General features: G+C 47.6%; 1 protein-coding gene across 1 annotated transcript in view; it reads left to right on the top strand.

Annotated features, from left to right (window-relative positions):
- Nucleotides 1-15,965, top strand: part of LOC137344348 (uncharacterized) — a 187,140-nt gene that overhangs the window by 36,378 nt on the left and 134,797 nt on the right. The window contains exons 8-13 of the mRNA XM_068007225.1: nucleotides 3,546-3,730; nucleotides 4,406-4,463; nucleotides 8,527-8,585; nucleotides 9,562-9,778; nucleotides 12,334-12,518; nucleotides 15,770-15,827. Coding sequence (XP_067863326.1) covers nucleotides 3,546-3,730; nucleotides 4,406-4,463; nucleotides 8,527-8,585; nucleotides 9,562-9,778; nucleotides 12,334-12,518; nucleotides 15,770-15,827 — 762 coding nt within the window. The remainder of the gene's footprint in view (nucleotides 1-3,545; nucleotides 3,731-4,405; nucleotides 4,464-8,526; nucleotides 8,586-9,561; nucleotides 9,779-12,333; nucleotides 12,519-15,769; nucleotides 15,828-15,965) is intronic.

Genomic DNA, 15,965 nt, shown 5'->3' with positions numbered 1-15,965 from the left:
TTGTTATCGCCCATTTTTATATCCCAATGAGTCTAATAGGCAGTGAATGCTTTTTTTTAGATTTTAAAAGTGGGAAAAAATGTGGGATTAAAAAACAAAAGGAGTTTAAAGACACCTCAAACAGAAAGGAGCAGAGTGCAATGTGACTGAGAGAAATTGGCTGGAAACAATTTACTGGGTTTCCCTGGCTGGGAAGCCCAGAGATATGTGAGCTTCCTGCTAAATTACCTGCTCCCTTTTCAAAGGGGCTGATATAGAGGTTGTTGGTGTATCGGAACATAGGAACAGGAGGAGGCCATTCAGCCCCTCGAGCATGCTCCGCCATTCAATGAGATCATGGATGATCTGTATCCTGACTCCATCCACCCGCCTTGGCTCCATATCCCTTAATACCCTTGGCTAACAAAAATCAATCAATCTCAGATTTAAACTTATTAATTGAGCTAGCATCTACTGCATTTTGTGGGAGAGATTTCCACATTTCTACCACCCTTTGTGTGAAGAAATGTTTCCTAACTTCTCTCCTGAATGACCTGGCTCTGATTTTATGTCCCCTTGTCCCAGACTCCCCCACCAGCGGAAAAAGTTCCTCTCCATTTACCCCATCAATTCCTTTCAAAATCCTAAAAACCTCAATTAAATCACCCCTTAACCTTCTATATTCCAGGCACTACAAATCTAATTTATGTAAAAATCTCCTCATAATCCAACCCTTGGAGCCCTGGTGTCTGATATACAGATTGTTGGTGCATAGATAGACTGTATTGGTCTGATATACAGGTTATTGGTGTATAGATAGACTGTATTGGTCTGATATACAGGTTATTGGTGTATAGATAGACTGTATTGGTCTGATATACAGGTTATTGGTGTATCGATAGACTGTATTGGTCTGATATACAGGTTATTGGTGTATAGATAGACTGTATTGGTCTGATATACAGGTTATTGGTGTATAGATAGACTGTATTGGTCTGATATACAGGTTATTGGTGTATAGATAGACTATTGGTCTGATATACAGGTTATTGGTGCATAGATAGACTGTATTGGTCTGATATACAGGTTATTACATAAGAACATAAGAACTAGGAACAGGAGTAGGCCAATCGGCCCCTCGAGCCTGCTCCACCATTCAATAAGATCATGGCTGATCTGATCCTAGCCTCAAATATAAATTCATGTCCAATTTCCTGCCCGCTCCCCGTAACCCCTAATTCCCTTTACTTCTAGGAAACTGTCTATTTCTGTTTTAAATTTATTTCATGATGTAGCTTCCACAGCTTCCTGGGGCAGCAAATTCCACAGACCCACCACCCTCTGAGTGAAGAAGCTTCTCCTCATCTCTGTTTTGAAAGAGCAGCCCCTCATTCTAAGATTATGCCCCCTCGTTCTAGTTTCACCCATCCTTGGGAACATCCTTACCGCATCCACCCGATCAAGCCCCTTCACAATCTTATATGTTTCAATAAGATCGCCTCTCATTCTTCTGAACTCCAATGAGTAGAGTCCCAATCTACTCAACCTCTCCTCATATGTCCACCCCCTCATCCCCGGGATTAACCGAGTGAACCTTCTTTGTACTGCCTCGAGAGCAAGTATGTCTTTTCTTAAGTATGGAGACCAGAACTGTATAGATAGACTGTATTGGTCTGATATACAGGTTATTGGTATATAGATAGACTGTATTGGTCTGATATACAGGTTAATGGTGTATAGATAGACTGTATTGGTCTGATATACAGGTTATTGGTGCATAGATAGACTGTATTGGTCTGATATACAGGTTATTGGTGCATAGATAGACTGTATTGGTCTGATATACAGGTTATTGGTGCATAGATAGACTGTATTGGTCAGATATACAGGTTATTGGTGTATCGATAGACTGTATTGGTCTGATATAGAGGTTATTGGTGTATAGATAGACTGTATTGGTCTGATATACAGGTTATTGGTGTATAGATAGGCTGTATTGGTCTGATATACAGGTTATTGGTGTATAGATAGGCTGTATTGGTCTGATGTACAGGTATTTTTTCCATAGATGGACTGTATTGGTCTGATATACAGGTTATTGGTGCATAGATAGACTGTATTGGTCTGATATACAGGTTATTGGTGCATAGATAGACTATATTGGTCTGATATACAGGTTATTGGTGCATAGATAGACTGTATTGGTCTGATATACAGGTTATTGGTGCATAGATAGACTGTATTGGTCTGATATACAGGTTATTGGTGCATAGATAGACTGTATTGGTCTGATATACAGGTTATTGGTGCATAGATAGACTGTATTGGTCAGATATACAGGTTATTGGTGTATCGATAGACTGTATTGGTCAGATATAGAGGTTATTGGTGTATCGATAGGCTGTATTGGTCTGATATACAGGTTATTGGTGTATAGATAGGCTGTATTGGTCTGATATACAGGTTATTGGTGCATAGATAGACTGTATTGGTCTGATATACAGGTTATTGGTGCATAGATAAACTGTATTGGTCTGATATACAGGTTATTGGTGCATAGATAGACTGTATTGGTCTGATATACAGGTTATTGGTGCATAGATAGACTGTATTGGTCTGATATACAGGTTATTGTTGTATAGATAGACTGTATTGGTCTGATATACAGGTTATTGGTGAATAGATAGACTGTATTGGTCTGATATACAGGTCATTGGTGCATAGATAGACTGTATTGGTCTGATATACAGGTTATTGGTGTACAGATAGACTGTATTGGTCTGATATACAGGTTATTGGTGTATAGATAGACTGTATTGGTCTGAAATACAGGTTATTGGTGTATGGATAGACTGTACTGGTCTGATATACAGGTTATTGGTATATAGATAGACTGTATTGGTCTGATATACAGGTTATTGGTGTATAGATAGACTGTACTGGTCTGATATACAGGTTATTGGTGTATAGATAGACTGTATTGGTGAGTTGTACAGGTTATTGGTGTATAGATAGACTGTACTGGTCAGATGTACAGGTTGTCTTACCTGTGTTCAGTGCTGACAGAGTCACTGTGTATTTCTGTCATATTTTGTGTGTATTTTAGAAAGGTAATGAATGTAATTTATGAAGTGAAGCATTGAGATGAAATGGTGCTACAACAGGATCCCTTATTAAAACTGTGAGGTTGGGCCAACTGTGAGTTGGTGTGGGAGAATGACAGAGCTAGTTGTTCGGGACACTGAAAAGGGGATTGGCAGCGACATAGTGAACCCAAACCGGTGCTTTCAAACATAGCTGAGGGCAGGAGGGCACGGGGTCTGGGTTGTGAAGAGTCATTTCAGACAGGTGGCAGGAGGTCATCCTGGTCCATTGGGCGATCAACAATGGGAACAGAACATAAGAAGGGCGGCTGAGGCCAGGAGATTGGTTCATTTCCGGAACAATGAGATCAATTGGGGTAAAGGGCCTTATTCATCTGAACCTATCATGTGATTCCAAGATCTAAGGTAAGGTGTAGGCATCCGCAGGCTTCTTATCACTGGATTATATTCCCTCCCTCCCAGTTGGAGGCGGAGCTTGTTGCTCTGCGCAGTAAACAGGACGAGACCAGCACTGAGAACGAGAAGCTCAAACTGACCAATCAGGAGCTGGAGACGCGGCTGGAGCAGATCCAACAGGAGCTGCAGGAGGCCCAGGATCGGCTGGTGGTCCAACAGGAAGAAGCAGCTCAACGAGAGGAGAAAGATGGGTAAGTGACCCTGTACACACCCCACACACTGTGTACACAGGGAGAGTGTGAGTATACAGGCCCAGCCTCACACTGATACAGTAAGTGACCCTGTACACACCCCACACACTGTGTACACGGGGAGAGTGTGAGTATACAGGCCCAGCCTCACACTGATACAGTAAGTGATCCTGTACACACCCCACACACTGTGTACACAGGGAGAGTGTGAATATACAGGCCCAGCCTCACACTGATACAGTAAGTGACCCTGTACACACCCCACACACTGTGTACACAGGGAGAGTGTGAGTATACAGGCCCAGTCTCACACTGATACAGTAAGTGACCCTGTACACACCCCACACACTGTGTACACAGGGAGAGTGTGAGTATACAGGCCCAGCCTCACACTGATACAGTAAGTGACCCTGTACACACCCCACACACTGTGTACACAGGGAGAGTGTGAATATACAGGCCCAGCCTCACATTGATACAGTAAGGGCCCTGGGCTCAGTCCCAGCCCCTGGGAGTCCCTGATGGACGATAGGAACAGGGGACATGGTCTGGGATTTGGGATTGAGGTGCGGGTGAGTGAGGAAATCTAACAATAAATGTCCCCAGTAACCCTGCTCTCTGACACTGTCACTGACTGTCTCTTCCTGTCTGTCTGATCCTTTGGTTTTATTACAGAGAGAGGGATCATTCTCCCGGCAGTGAGGGGTCTCGTTCCGATGAAGCTGTTCCCCAGGTAATGAGGGATGGACACAGCAGGAAATGGGGGGAATTCAGTCACAGCCCGTGTGTGTCTGGGGGTCAGCTCTGGTACATGGACAGTACACACTGGGGGAGCAGTGAGGGGGGGGGTCGTGTTCTGATGAAGATGTACCCCAGGTATTGAGGGATGGACACAGAGTGACAAACTGTAAACAGAGACTGTTTCTAAATCAGTGTAAGAAACTCAAATAATGTTCAACATAAACGTGATGAGGAAAACGTTTTGCATCGATTAATGTTTGTGTCTGAAAACAAATCAGAAGCAATCAGCCCTCCGTAATGTTTCATTGAAATTCCTCATTTCACCTGGATAACGAAATGTGCTCACAATTCAGGAGGAATGTAATATTTGACTCTGGAGGGAGATTCTGAATATAAGCTGTAAATTTATAAGTTTGTTCAAACAGAAATTTAATCTTTTGTTAGATTTTATATTTTATGTTCTTAGGTAAAATGAGACTCTAAACAACAACAACAACAACAACAACCACCTGCATTTATATAGCGCCTTTAACGTAATAAAATGTCCCAAGGTGATTTGCAGGGGCGTTATCGGACAAAATTTGATGCCGAGCCACATAAGCAGATATTAGGACAGGTGACCAAAAGCTTGGTCAAAGAGGTAGGTTTTAAGGAGCGTTTTAAAGGAGGAGAGAGAGGTAGAGAGGTTTAGGGAGGGAATTCTAAAGCTTAGGGCCTAGGCAGCTGAAGGCACGGCCGCCAATGGTGGAGCGATTAAAATCGAGGGTGCACAAGATGCAAGAATTGGAGGAGCGCAGAGATCTCGGAGGGTTGTAGGGCTGGAGGAGGTTACAGAGATAGGGAGGGCCGAGGCCTTGGAGGGATTTGAAAACCAGGATGAGAATTTTAAATTTGAGGCTTTCCCAGAATGGAAGCCAATGTAGGTCAGCGAGCACAGGGGTGATGGGTGACCGGGACTTGGTGCGAGTTTTGGACGAGCTCAAGTTTACGGAGGTTGGAAGATGGGAGGCCGGCCAGGAGAGCATTGGAATAGTCGAGTCTAGAGGTAACAAAGGCATGGATGAGGGTTTGAGCAACAGATGGGCTGAGGCAGGGGCAGAGACAGGTGATGTTACAAAGGTGGAAGTAGGCGGTCTTAATGGTGGAGCAGATATGTGGTTGGAAGCTCATTTCAGGGTCAAATAGGACGCCAAGGTTGTGAACGGTCTGGTTCAGCCTCAGACAGTGGCCAGGGAGAGGGATGGAGTCGGTGGCGAGGGAACGGAGTTTGTGGCGGGGACCAAAGGCAACGGCTTTGGTTCTCCCAATATTTAGTTGGAGGAAATTTTTGCTCATTCAGTACTAGATGTCGGACAAGCAGTGTGACAAATGAGAGACAGTGGAGGGGTCGAGGGAGGTGGTGGTGAGGTAGAGCTGGGTGTCGTCAGTGTACATGTGGAATCTGACGTGTTTTTGGATGATGTCGCCGAGGAGCAGCATGTAGATGAGAAATAGGAGGGGGCCAAGGATAGATCGTTGGGGGACTCCAGAGGTAACGGTGCGGGAGCGGGAAGAGAAACCATTGCAGGTGATTCTCTGGCTACGACTGGATAGATAGGAATGGAACCAGGTGAGTGTCGTCCCACCCAGCTGGACAATGGAGGAGAGGTGTTGGAGGAGGATGGTGAGGTCAACCGTGTCAAAGGCTGCAGACAGGTGGAGAGGGATGAGGAGGGATAATTTACCACGGTCACAGTCACATACGATGTCATTTGTGACTTTGATAAGGACCAGGTCAGTGCTGTGGCAGGAACAGAAACCTGTTTGGAGGGATTCAAAAATGGAGTTGCGGGAAAGATGGGCATGGATTTGGGAGGTGACAACACGTTCAAGGACTTTGGAGAGGAAAAGGAGGTTGGAGATGGGGTGGTCGTTTGCAAGGACTGACTACCTGATATTCCATTTGAGAGAGATGGCTGTATATCAACAATGAAAGAGCTCCAAAATATAATACAGCCATCCCTGTAGAAGGTCATAGAGGATGGGTTTCAATAGAAGAGTTGGGGTTTTAGAACAATGGGTTCCAATAGAATAGTTAGGGTTCTAGAAGGATTAGCTCCAGTGGGAGAGCTAGTGTCCCAAGGAGGGTCTTCGATCTGAGACTTAGGGTTCTAGTGGGATAGGTTCCAATGGAAGAATTTCAGTTCTAGAAGGATAAATTCCAAAAGACTAGTTGGGGTTCTAGAAGGATAGTTGGGCATCTAGATGGATGGATTCCAATGGAAGAGTTGGGATTCTGGAAGGTTGGACTCCAATATAATAGGTGGGGTTCCAGATAAATGGATCCCAATAGAAGAGTTGGAGCTCTAGAAGAACAGATCCAAATAGAATAGCTGGGGTCCCAGAAAAACGGATCCAAATACAATCGTTGGGGTCCGAGAAGGATTCCAATAGAAGAGTTGGGATTCTAGAAGACTGGAACCCAATTTAAAACGTTGGGATTCTAGAAGGTTGGACCCCAATAAAAAGTTGGGGTTCTAGAAGGTTGGTCTCCAATATAAGAGGTATGGTCCTTGAAGGATGGGCCACGATGGAAAGGTTGGGGTTCTAGAAGGCTGGACTCGAACGTAAGAGCTGTGGTGGCAGAAGGGTAGACCACAATAGAAAAAGTTGGGGTTCTAGAAGCACGGATGTCAATGGGAGAGTTGGGGTTCTAGAAGTATGGACTCTAATAGAAGAGTTGGGGCTCTAGAAGTATGGATACTAATAGAAGAGTTGGGGTTCCAGAGAGACTGTCTCCCATAGGAGAGTTAGGGTACTAAATGGAATGTTTCAACATTAGAGTAGGAGTTCTAGAAGATGGATTCCAATAGAAGCTTTTGTGTTCTAGAGGGAGGGGCTTCGATGGGAGAGTTAGGATACTGGAGGGAGGGGCTTCGATGGGAGAGTTAGGATACTGGAGGGAGGGGCTTCGATGGGAGAGTTAGGATACTAGAGGGAGGGGCTTCGATGGGAGAGTTAGGATACTGGAGGGAGGGGCTTCGATGGGAGAGTTAGGATACTGGAGGGAGGGGCTTCGATGGGAGAGTTAGGATACTAGAGGGAGGGGCTTCGATGGGAGAGTTAGGATATGAGAGGGAGGGGCTTCGATGGGAGAGTTAGGATACTAGAGGGAGGGGCTTCGATGGGAGAGTTAGGATACTGGAGGGAGGGGCTTCGATGGGAGAGTTAGGATACTGGAGGGAGGGGCTTCGATGGGAGAGTTAGGATACTGGAGGGAGGGGCTTCGATGGGAGAGTTAGGATACTAGAGGGAGGGGCTTCGATGGGAGAGTTAGGATACTGGAGGAGGGGGCTTCGATGGGAGAGTTAGGATACTGGAGGGAGGGGCTCCCATGGGAGAGTTAGGATACTGGAGGGAGGGGCTTCGATGGGAGAGTTAGGATACTGGAGGGTGGGGCTTCGATGGGAGAGTTCGGATACTAGAGGGAGGGGCTTCGATGGGAGAGTTAGGATGCTGGAGGGTGGGGCTTCGATGGGAGAGATAGGTTGCTGGTAGCATGGGCTTTGATGGGAGATTTGGGGTTCTAGAGGGATGAACTCCCATGGGAGGGTTAGAGTACTCGAAGAATGATCTCCCATGGGAAAGTTGGGGTACTGGAGAGATTGGTTTAGATTGCAGAGTTAGGGTACCAGCAGGGTATGGCTTTGATGGGAGATTTGGAGTTCTAGAGGGGTGGACTTCTATAGAAATGTTAGGATTCTGGAAGGACAGACTCCAATAGAAGAGCTGGTGATCTCGAGGGCCAGGCTTCAAGGGCCCTGACATTTCTTAAGTTCTCACAATCTTAATTTCTAATATTAATTGTATTGTTTATGGGGAACTCGAGTTCAGCCTTCTTCATTCTGGATAAGGTAACAGCTGCTTGGAGCTTTGGTTGGAATATAGCAACCAATCAATCGCTCTGTCTTCGAATGGGAATGATAGCCAATCAGTGAGTGGGTGGTAGCTACAGATGCAATGGGACTGTGGACTCGCTGCCTTTTTTTTATAATCACCGCAGTTTTCCATTTCAGAAAGAGGCCAGGCAGAGATGGGGCTCTGACCTCAGCCAGGGAGAGCTCAGGTCAGAAGGGTAAGTGATTTGTCTCTATCTCCTAGAACTCTATAGCCCCCTCCCACTCAAACAGAATTGGACTTGGCTGTTGTATAATGTGGAAGGCCATTTGATGTTAGACTGTTTCAAGTACAAAGGAATAGTAATAAGCCATTCAGCCCCTTGAGCCTGTTCTATCATTCAATTAGATCATAACTCAACTCCGTCTACCCGCCTTTCCTCCAAATCCCTTGATACCCTTGCTTAATAAAAATCTGCTGATCTCAGTCTTGAAAGCTCCAATTGACCCCCAGCATCCACAGCCTCTTGGGGGAGAGAGTCCCAGATTTCCACGACCCTTTGTGTGATAAAGGGCTTCCTGATTTCACTCCTGAATGGCCTAGCTCTAATGAGATCTTTAAAATTCTGAATGGGTTTGATAGACGTAGAGAAGATGTTTCCACTTGTGGGGGAGACCAGAACTAGAGATCATAAATATAAGATAGTCACTAATAAATCCAATAGGGAATTCAGGAGAAACTTCTTTACCCAGAGAGTGGTTAGAATGTGGAGCTCACTACCAGTCGTTGAGGTGAATAACATCGATGCATTTAAGGGGAAGTTAGATAAGGGAGAAGGGAATGGAAGGATATCCTGATAGGGTTAGATGAAGAGGGGAGGGAGGAGGCTCGTGTGGAGCATAAACACCAGCACAGACCAGTGGAGCCAAATGGCCTGTTTCTGTGCTGTACATTCTATGTAATTAAGGTTCTGGATTCCTTCACCAGAGGAAATAGTTTCTCTCTGTCTATCCCATCAAATCCCTTTATCATTTTAAACACCCCAATCAGATCACCCCTCAACCTTCTAAACTCAAGGAATACAAGCCTAGTCCATGCAACCGGGCCTCGTAATTTAACCCTTCAAGCCCCGGTATCACTCTGCCAGATACCATTGCTGCCCTCGAACTAATCCAAAGTGTCCTGTTGTTTTTTGCACAATAACCACTCAATAGCCTTCAGAGGAGCCGTCTAAACTCGGGCCACGTGAGCCGCATCATCTCGATTGAGGAGGACCCCTTTCCGCAGCAGTTGCAGGAGGATGCTGGGATACAAGGCACGATGACCACAGGACAGGAAATCGACATGATGACCGCCGAAGATGGAGATGCAATTTTTGAAGGAAAGGCAGGGCCTTCATTGAGGGATGGAGCAGCAGATCCAACCAAAGAGGTAGATGTCGATGGCCAGCTGCTTTCCCTTTTGTTAAACTGAACCAAGGGGTTAATTGCTTCAGCAGCTCGTTCTCCTGCGCCTCACCCCACAGAGGGGCACGTAGGTCTGAGGGGAGCTGTTGTTGTTGTTGCTGTTGTTGTCAGCTCCTATTTATTCAGGGGGCGAGCAAACTGCTGGAGCCAAGTGATGCTATTGGCTGGAATGTGTTTGAAATGATTCTGTGTTCTGGGGACGTGCGTGTGATCGATCTGCCGCGACATTCTGAATGTTACAGGGTGAGATGTTACCATGTAGAACTGACTTTTCTCTCAGTCCTCCCCAGTGCCAGTGCTTCACATGTAGAGCCTGATCAGCAGCAGCAGCATTGTATATGGAGAGATCCCAGTGATGGGACTTCATTCAATGACCTTGGCAACTGCCGGTCACACCCCCTCATGGTGTAGTCAGGCAGGATAAGGAAAACAGCACAAATCAACAGACCTACAGTTACAGATCGAATTGGTCCAGGCTGGGACGGAGCAGGAAGAGAGGGAGAGAGAGAGAGAGAGGGAGAGAGAGAGAGGGGGGAGAGAGAGAGATGGAGCGAGAGGTGGAGGGAGAGAGAGAGAGGGGGGAGAGAGGGAGGGAGAGGGAGGGAGAGGGAGAGAGAGAGAGAGAGGGAGAGAGAGAGAGGGGGGAGAGAGAGAGATGGAGCGAGAGGTGGAGGGAGAGAGAGAGAGGGGGGAGAGAGACGGAGGAAGGGAGAGAGAGAGAGGGGGGAGGGAGAGAGAGAGGAGAGAGAGGGGGAGGGAGGGAGAGAGAGAGGGAGGGAGAGAGAGAGAGGGAGAGGAGAAAGATGGAGGGAGAGAGAGAGGGAGAGAGGGAGGGAGAGAGAGAGGGAGAGGAGAGAGAGAGGGAGGAAGAGAGAGGAGAGAGAGAGAGGAGAGAGAAAGGGAGAGAGGGAGAGGAGAGAGATGGAGGGAGAGAGAGAGGGAGAGGAGAGAGAGAGAAAGAGAGAGAGGAGAGGGAGAGAGGGAGGGAGGGAGAGACAGAGGGAGAGAGACAGAGGGAGGGAGAGAGGGAAAGAGAGGGAGAGAGAGAGAGGAGATGGAGAGAGAGAAGGAGAGAAAGAGAGAGGGAGAGAGAGAGAGATGGAGAGAGAGAGAGAGAGAGGGAGAGAGAGAGAGAGAGAGAGAGGAGGGAGAGAGAGGAGGGAGAGAGAGGGGGAGGGAGAGAGAGGGGGAGGGAGAGAGATGGGGAGAGAGAGAGGGGGGAGAGAGAGAGAGGGGGGAGAGACAGGGAGGGAGAGAGAGACAGAGAGAGGGAGAGGAGAGAGATGGAGGGAGAGGGAGAGGAGAGAGAGAGAAAGAGAGAGAGGAGAGAAAGAGAGGGGGGGCGGGAGAGAGAGAGGGAGGGAGAGAGACAGAGAGAGAGAGAGAGAGGAGGGGGAGAGAGAGAGGGAGAGCGAGAGAGGGAGAGAGAGAGAGAGGAGAGAGAGAGGAGAGGGAGAGAGCGACGGAGAGGGAGTGAGAGGGAGAGAGAGAGAGGAGAGAAAGAGAGAGGGGAGAGAGGGAGGGAGAGAGAGAGATGGAGAGGGACGGAGAGAGAGAGGGAGGGAGAGAGAGAGAGAAAGGGAGAGAGAGGGAGAGAGGAGAGAGAGAGAGGGGGGAGAGAGAGAGCGGGGGGAGAGAGAGAGGGGGAGAGAGAGGGAGAGGAGAGAGACAGAGAGAGGGAGAGGAGAGAGATGGAGGGAGAGGAGAGAGATGGAGAGGAGAGAGAGAGAAAGAGAGGAGAGAGGGAGGAAGAGAGAGAGGAGAGAGAGAGGGATAGAGAGAGGGAGGGAGAGATGGAGGGAGAGAGAGGAGAGGGAGAGAGGGAGGGAGAGAGGAGTGAGGGAGGGGGAGGGAGAGGGGAGAGAGAGAGGGGGAGAGGAGAGAGAGAGAGAGAGGAGAGTGAGAGGGGGAGCAGGAGAGAGGGAGGGAGAGAGAGAGAGAGGGGGGTGAGAGAGAGTGCGAGAGGGAGAGAGAGGAGAAGGAGAGAGAGTAGGAGAAAGGGAGAGAGAGCAGAGAGAGAGAGGGAGGCAGAGAGAGAGGGAGAGAGAAATGGAGGGAAGGATGGAGAGAATTGGTTTCGAGAGTTCCTGAGATGGACTGAGTATGGGATTGGTTTCGACAAACTTCAGGCGAGAGAAGGAGACCAAAAGTACAAATGTGGGGATATGGTTACTGAGGGCATCAGGGAGCTGAGTCAGATATTGTCCATCGAGGATACGATCAGTCTGAGCCAACATGTAACTCAGCTGTTTAAACATTCTTATTTGGGCCAGTTGAAATCTTTGTGTCCAGCGATGCTATGGGGAGAGAGCACTGAAAGGCCAGTGAGTGCTGGGGGCTGGGACCCTCACTCCACACTGCTGTCCCACACAACACATCAACCAGCCATCAACATTCAACACAGGAGCTAATAAAATATAATCTCCCAATCAACTCGCAGCGCTTCAAAATATACTTTTGAGAGAATTGCCTCTTCATTTATGATTGGACGAGATCCCTTTGCTTGTCCCTCCCTCCCAGTTGGAGGCGGAGCTTGTTGCTCTGCGCAGTAAACAGGACGAGACCAGCACTGAGAACGAGAAGCTCAAACTGACCAATCGGGAGCAGGAGACGCGGCTGGAGCAGATCCAACAGGAGCTGCAGGAGGCCCAGGATCGGCTGGTGGTCCAACAGGAAGAAGCAGCTCAACGAGAGGAGAAAGATGGGTAAGTGATCCTGTACACACCCCACACACTGTGTACACAGGGAGAGTGTGAGTATACAGGCCCAGCCTCACACTGATACAGTAAGTGACCCTGTACACACCCCACACGCTGTGTCCACAGGGAGAGTGTGAATATACAGGCCCAGCCTCACACTGATACAGTAAGTGACCCTGTACACACCCCACACACTGTGTACACAGGGAGAGTGTGAGTATACAGGCCCAGCCTCACACTGATACAGTAAGTGACCCTGTACACACCCCACACACTGTGTACACAGGGAGAGTGTGAATATACAGGCCCAGCCTCACACTGATACAGTAAGTGACCCTGTACACACCCCACACACTGTGTACACAGGGAGAGTGTGAGTATACAGGCCCAGCCTCACACTGATACAGTAAGTGACCCTGTACACACCCCACACACTGTGTACACAGGGAGAGTGTGAATATACAGGCCCAGACTCACACTGATACAGTAAGTGACCCTGTACACACCCCACACACTGTGTACACAGGGAGAGTGTGAATATACAGGCCCAGCCTCACACTGATACAGTAAGTGACCCTGTACACACCCCACACACTGTGTACACAGGGAGAGTGTGAATATACAGGCCCAGACTCACACTGATACAGTAAGTGACCCTGTACACACCCCACACACTGTGTACACAGGGAGAGTGTGAATATACAGGCCCAGCCTCACACTGATACAGTAAGTGACCCTGTACACACCCCACACACTGTGTACACAGGGAGAGTGTGAATATACAGGCCCAGCCTCACACTGATACAGTAAGTGACCCTGTACACACCCCACACACTGTGTACACAGGGAGAGTGTGAATATACAGGCCCAGCCTCACACTGATACAGTAAGTGACCCTGTACACACCCCACACACTGCGTACACAGGGAGAGTGTGAATATACAGGCCCAGCCTCACACTGATACAGTACGTGACCCTGTACACACCCCGCACACTGTGTACACAAGGAGAGTGTGAATATACAGGCCCATCCTCACACTGATACAGTAAGTGACCCTGTACACACCCCACACACTGTGTACACAGGGAGAGTGTGAGTATACAGGCCCAGCCTCACACTGATACAGTAAGTGACCCTGTACACACCCCACACACTGTGTACACAGGGAGAGTGCGACTGGACAGGCCCAGCCTCACATGTTTGCTTTCAGTGACTGGTGTACAAGGACACCCAGGTCCCTTTGTACATCAACATTTCCCAATCTATCACCATTTAAATAATACTCTGCCTTTCTGTTTTTCCTTCTGAAATGGATAACTTCACATTTATCCACATTATACTGCATCTGCCATGTATTTGCCCACTCACTCAACTTGTCCAAATCGTCTTGAAGCCTCTTTGCATCCTCCTCACAACTCACAATCTCACCTAGTTTTGTGTCATCAGCAAACTTGGAAATATTACATTTGGTTCCCTCGTCCAAATCATTGATATATATTGTGAATAGCTGGGGCCCAAGCACTGATCCCTGCGGTACCCCACGAGTCACCGCCTGCCACCCTGAAAAAGACCCATTTATTCCTACTCTCTGTTTCCTGTCTGTTAACCAATTTTCAATCCATGCCAGTATATTACCCCCAATCCCATGTGCTTTAATTTTGCACACTAACCTCTTATGTGGGACTTTAACAAAGACCGTCTGAAAATCCAAATACACCACATCCACTGGTTCTCCCTTATCTATTCTACCAGTTACATCCTCAAAAAACTCCAGTAGGTTTGTCAAACATGATTTCCCTTTCATAAATCCATGTTGACTTTGTCTAATCCCGTCGATATTTTCTAAGTGTCCTGTTATCTCATCCTTTATAATAGGCTCTAGCATTTTCCCTACTACTGATGTTAGGCTAACCGGTCTGCAGTTCCCTGTTTTCTCTCTCCCTCCTTTTTTAAATAGTGGGGTTACGTTTGCCACCCCCCAATCTGCAGGAACTGTTCCATAATCTATGGAATTTTGGAAGATGACAACTAATGCATCCACTATTTCCATGGCTACCTCTTTTAGTACTCTGGGATGCAGATTATCAGGTCCTGGGGATTTATCGGCTTTCAGTCCCATTAATTTCTCCAATACTTTTTTTTTACTAATACGAATTTCCTTTAATTCCTCCTTCTCACTAGTCCCTTGGTTCCCGAGCATTTCTGGGAAGTTATTTGTGTCCTCTTCTGTGAAGACAGAACCAAAGTATTTGTTTAATTACTCTGTCATTTCCTTGTTCCCCATTATAAATTCTCCCGTTTCTGACTGTTAAGGGACCGACATTTGTCTTCACTAATCTTTTTTTTGACATACTTGTCGAAGCTTTTACAGTCCACTTTTATGTTCCTTGCAAGTTTACTCTCATACTCAATTTTTCCCCTCTTAATCAATCTCTTAGTCTTTTTTTGCTGAATTCTAAACTGCTCCCAATCCTCAGGCTTGCTACTTTTTCTGGTAAATTTATAGTGTCCCTGTATAAACCCCACATACTGTGTATAAAGGGACAGTGTGAATCGAGAGGCTCAGCCCCACACTGATTCAATAAGTGATCCTGGACACACCCCACAAACTGTGTGCACAGGGAGAGTGTGAATATACAGGCCCAGCTTCACACTGATTCAATAATTGATCCTGCACACACCCCACAAACTGTGTGCACAGGGAGAGTGTGAATATACAGGCCCAGCTTCACACCAATACAATTATTGACCCTGTACACACCCCACACACTGTGTACACAGGGAGAATGTGTGTATACAGGCCCTGCCTCACACTGATACAGTAAGTGACCCTGTACACACCCCACACACTGTGTACACATGGAGAGTGTGAATATACAGGCCCAGCCTCACACTGATACAGTAAGTGACCCTGTACACACCCCACACACTGTGTACACAGGGAGAGTGTGAATATACAGGCCCAGCCTCACACTGATACAGTAAGTGACCCTGTACACACCCCACACACTGTGTACACAGGGAGAGTGTGAATATACAGGCCCAGCCTCACACTGATACAGTAAGGGCCCTGGGCTCAGTCCCAGCCCCTGGGAGTCCCTGATGGACGATAGGAACAGGGGACATGGTCTGGGATTTGGGATTGAGGTGCGGGTGAGTGAGGAAATCTAACAATAAATGTCCCCAGTAACCCTGCTCTCTGACACTGTCACTGACTGTCTCTTCCTGTCTGTCTGATCCTTTGGTTTTATTACAGAGAGAGGGATCATTCTCCCGGCAGTGAGGGGTCTCGTTCCGATGAAGCTGTTCCCCAGGTAATGAGGGATGGGCACAGCAGGAAATGGGGGGAATTCAGTCACAGCCCGTGTGTGTCTGGGGGTCAGCTCTGGTACATGGACAGTACACACTGGGGGAGCAGTGAGGGTTCATGTACCATCACTGGGCTCAGACAG

Source organism: Heptranchias perlo, chromosome 27 (assembly GCF_035084215.1).
Source record: "Heptranchias perlo isolate sHepPer1 chromosome 27, sHepPer1.hap1, whole genome shotgun sequence".
NCBI lineage: Eukaryota > Metazoa > Chordata > Chondrichthyes > Hexanchiformes > Hexanchidae > Heptranchias > Heptranchias perlo.
The sequence above is the reverse complement of the archived record's forward strand: the minus strand, read 5'-3'. Positions and strand labels throughout refer to the sequence as shown.